We start from the raw sequence: 4,646 nt of genomic DNA on the forward strand, positions 1-4,646 counted from the left end.
CATTCTGGCTTCTTAGGAAGGATTTTTCACATTTGAGTAGTTGAGACGGATACTCATGCCCCGGATGAAATGTAAAATGATGAGAGTCCTTTGATTCAGGACCTTTTAGCATCAAAATAGGATAAAGGGCGGAAGCTTCGGCAATTTTTCTAAAACAGCAGGAGTTCAATCCTAAACCTGCTGCCAGAACAGGCGATATTACAGTGTAACTACTCTTGGGTGAACTTGAAAACTTATGAGCTGCTTAGCGGTGTTTGCGTAGAAACGGCCATTAACGAGTGTGTAAACATGAAATGATACGGCGATGAAAAAGTGCAGAACTATGAAAAAATCGGGAATGGAGAAATTGAATGCAAACAAACAGCAGGTGTTTTTAATGATGAGAAGTAATCAATAACAGAGAACACATCAATCATCTGAGCCAGCGATCGGCTATCCAAATAACTTGAGGCTTCCAAATCCGGTTCTCTTTCACTCTATACTTACATCCAGGTGCCATTCACCAGCGGTCTTCTGGCAGCAATCGACTGATGAACCGAGAAGACGCCCAACATGAAGAATTGCAGCATTGCGCCCACTTTTCTTCGGAACTTGTCCGTAAAGCGCATCTGAAACAAAGAAGCACAAGTGTACCAGCGGAAGAAAAGTGCATCGCGGCTATAATTAATCATTGTAGAAATCGCGAACAAATACACATAATTAATGTTTTCTAGTACATTTTATAAATAACTTTCAGTTAGCTTCTAGATTTATTGTGCGCTATAAAAGCATTATGCAGTTCAGCTCAAACCATAAATATGGGTTTCTTCATTAGTTCAATCCAATGGTGATAAATCAAATTGCAATATCGATTTTGCAGCTAATCGAATGAGGAATTCCTGTAACGGTCTAATAGAGGCAAGTGACAGGAGTTGTCTTGCATAAGTTCAGCCTTTTAGCTGGCAAAAAAATGTTTAAAGGATCCTTTTCACTCTATTCTTCACAGACAAAAGTTGGGTTTTTTAGGACTTAATCCAGACGAAGAAATCATCAAATTTATTGCAGTCACAAAAGAAACGGAAGCATAATAATAACGATGATAATTAACGGTAATCCAGCGAAATAATAAGTAGCACAGTACATGCGGTTTATTTTAAGAGTCCTTTTCTTTGAGCGTAATTAATTTGCAGAAATCGCCGCCGTCGTGTATAAATTTGTATCTCGAGAAACGTTGATTGTTTACCTACCTCATAAATGCGCATAAATCAAATGCATAATGGAAGTAAGAGATAGTAATAATTGTTAACTACTTGTTTATATGATTTCCCGCAGGGGAGCCATCAGTATTCCGCATTTGACAACGATGGTTCTTCTTAGATCAAAATTAATCGATTCAAAAAACATTAAGTCGCTCAAAATGCGATGATTTTCTGCAAAAGCGGATCAATGGGCAGGTTTAAGGTGTTTTTCGCGTCAAAATCACAACTGCGACATCCAACACAGTCCCAATGTATTTGCCAAAAAGGACGATTCTGTTTCAAACACGCTGTATCTACAAAAAGCTGTAAAATCACTGATTTATAGTTCGAAGCTTTTGTGAAAACTTTACCAAAGTGAATTCACGCAATAATCCTAACCCAAGTACAGTTTCAGCTATCTGCGTTCTTGTAGGAGTAACAACATTTCACGTAAAACATTAGCCATGTATGTAGTGATGATGGTTACTTTTCGAAGATTAATTGACTGGAAATAACTATGTTTTTCCTTGCATACATTACTTATGCCATAAACCTTTCTCTTGAAAGTGGTAAACATATTTATTACACGCAGACTTGAGCTAAAACAAAATCAATCACGATAAGATGTCGATATAAAATGAGTCTAAATATCGTAGCAATTTCAATACTTTCTGTTTAGTTAGGAAGCATTTCAGCGAATGTTAACAAATATTTTTTCTTGTTGCAGATGTGCGGGTGAAAGGAGGTTTTTAAGGTAGGAAATGTTATTGTTTAATTATAAAAACGTTAGGAAGGAGTTGAGATGTGAATTGAGCACATTTATACATTGCAACGCGGTTATAATCGACTGGATGCACAGACATTTAAAGGACACACGAATTAATTTTTCTGACGCCCAATGAGAATAGGGTGTTTTCATTGAATCAAAAATTCCTACAAACTGAACATTAATCTATGGTAATATATATGTGAAAGATTAAATAAGTTACTATCTATCTATTGCCATTTTGTTATATATTTAATAAACAAATTCAGCTAAAATCCAAATTATTCTTGAATCTCTAAAACGCAATCCTATTGGTTGTGACGTCTCTGGTCATATAAATGGCGGATTGCTTACGTTCTGTGCAGAGTGTTTAGTTGTGTGGTTGTGTTTCATTAATGATTTTGTGGATTTAAATAATTTATAGTTATGGCTTCAGAAGGATTCCTTAAAGCGTCAACAAACAATTTACTATGTGTACATATTTTTATGGTTACCGAATTATTAAAAAACGACAAAAGCTTCAAATCAGCCGAATTTAAGGGTGTCAAAGCAGCAGCGTAAGTAAAAATCCGTAAAATCATTATTAGTTACACTCTCCTTAATATCCTAATCTGTCTGTATTGGTTTAAATTAGGCAAATAATATATAGAATTTCACTTAATCAACTTAACCTAACCTATACACATGGCTGCTTTAAAAGTAAAATAAACTCTTCTTGCATCCTGGCACAAAACACCACTTATTTGGTGATCCATGCATGTCACTATTTTCCATTATGCAAGATAATAATAATCACAATAACTTAAATAATAAAACAAAGCTGCGAAAACAACAAAATAAACACGAGACACTTGATTGACATGACCTGCTACGTCACAATCGGGATAGGCAACCGACGATACGGTTTCGGCGTTTTTGGCGGAAAATATCTGATTTGAATTTAATTCGCTTTAAAATTATTATGGATACTTTTTTTGCAAAAAAAACATATCAGTGGATTGTTTGCCATAACTACTAAACAGCTCTGAAAGTGATGATTTATAATGCCGGCTGGATGAAATAAGTCGTACTTAACTCATAATTAAATTAGAGCTGTTTGAGGCTGCAAGGTATAAACAAAAGCAGATGGAATATTGATGCCCAGCCAGTTAAGTTGATGAGTAATTTTCATCGCCAACGTTTAATTATTAACAACAGCGCAGAATACGGGCTCGGAAATTGGGCATGAGAAATGCATTTGCAATAATTGCCTTAGATGAGCTCCAGTCAGGCTGGATGAAGTCGTGAAATGTTATGGTAGATTAGCGCTACGATTTAATGTTTCATTATATAATAATAATATCCTGAAACTAAACGTTGTGGGATTTTTCTGAAACAAACCGCGCCAAAAAAATGTCTTCCTAACGTTTCCCAAACAGGAGTGAGGGTAATGATTTTTTCCCATTGCAAAGTGTAATGGAATTCCGACCTATCAGTAACAAAAAGCCGCATTTGATTGACGGCTTTTTAAATTAATCGCAGCTTCCCACATGTTTCGGCTAATGTAAACTTTGAAACGAACACCTCTAATTATCGTGGTTGAACCGCGACGATCCCAATGACTAATGACTATCCGGTAGTTGTAAATGGATTCTGAGAAAAAAATTAGAGCTCATTTACACACAATAAGGAAAGCTAAGCGAACGATTCAATTTTTGTTTCTTGAGCTACGGATATCACGGTATGAACTTCGTGCTATTTGTTCGGAAAAATGCTGTTAACACAAGAGTAGGCAGAGCCGGCAAAGGTTGCCTGAATAAAAGAATATCGCCATTGCGAAGAGGGAAAACACCAACCACCGGTCGTTCGCTTGTCGGATTACCGATTAGAAGAGGTGCAGCGGCCAAAAACCATCTCAAAACAAATAAGACAATAATTATAAAAGTAAGTATGCACTTGAAAGCGCCCATATAGAGTGGCATCCGAACAAGTGTGAATGGTTTAACAGTTACACATAGGAGTGAGCAAATAAAAGAAAGTCGGCGTTCGGCTTCTGCCAGCTTAAATGCAAGAAGGCAGAAACACAAAAAGGCAAAGAATACGAAACACCTTTGTACTGCCCGTCAATGTTTCAGGCCTGCAAGGTGAGTTCTCAAGACATTATTAGAATGTCGGCTCATAACTGGTCGGGATTTTGCGGTTTTGCCTTCTGCATCTCTCATTATTGTTGATCATTTCTATGGAATCACAAAATGCAGCTGTTAAGACGTTGAGTTAAAATCATTTTTGCATTAAAACAGATCGATTTAAAATCACTCAAAAGGGTCAGACTTTCGAAACATCACAGCTTTCAAAACTTTTTATTCTACGCAGGGGCGGATCCAGCTTTAAATTCAAGGGGTTATGTAGAAAAAATACAATCTTCTGTTGTCTATGAGATTAGAAAAAATATCGTCGTTTTGTGCAAGGGTGGCGTAAGATTATTGCAAAATTTCATGTTTTCCGTCGCGTCTTGCATGTTTCTCGGAAGCAAAATGAGCAAGAGCGCTCATTTTTACATCATTCCAAAGAGAACTAAATGGCCTTTTAAGAAAGTGAACCATCGATAAGGAAATGTTGCAGTTTTCTCAAAAAATGCTTGAATTCAAGAAGTTTTAGATTTGCGTGGTTTTTTTTGAGTTGCA

General features: G+C 36.5%; 1 protein-coding gene across 1 annotated transcript in view; it reads right to left on the reverse strand.

Moving 5' to 3' along the window:
* The window catches only part of LOC109536340 (protein Wnt-5b), a 48,047-nt gene that overhangs the window by 36,719 nt on the left and 6,682 nt on the right, over positions 1–4,646 (reverse strand). Inside the window, exon 2 of the mRNA XM_019902515.2 lies at positions 487–608. Within this exon, the coding sequence (XP_019758074.1) occupies positions 487–608 (122 nt within the window). The remainder of the gene's footprint in view (positions 1–486; positions 609–4,646) is intronic.

Source organism: Dendroctonus ponderosae, unplaced genomic scaffold (assembly GCF_020466585.1).
Source record: "Dendroctonus ponderosae isolate FM_Combo_2020 unplaced genomic scaffold, Dpon_F_20191213v2 Dpon_F_20191213_6, whole genome shotgun sequence".
Classification (NCBI taxonomy): domain Eukaryota; kingdom Metazoa; phylum Arthropoda; class Insecta; order Coleoptera; family Curculionidae; genus Dendroctonus; species Dendroctonus ponderosae.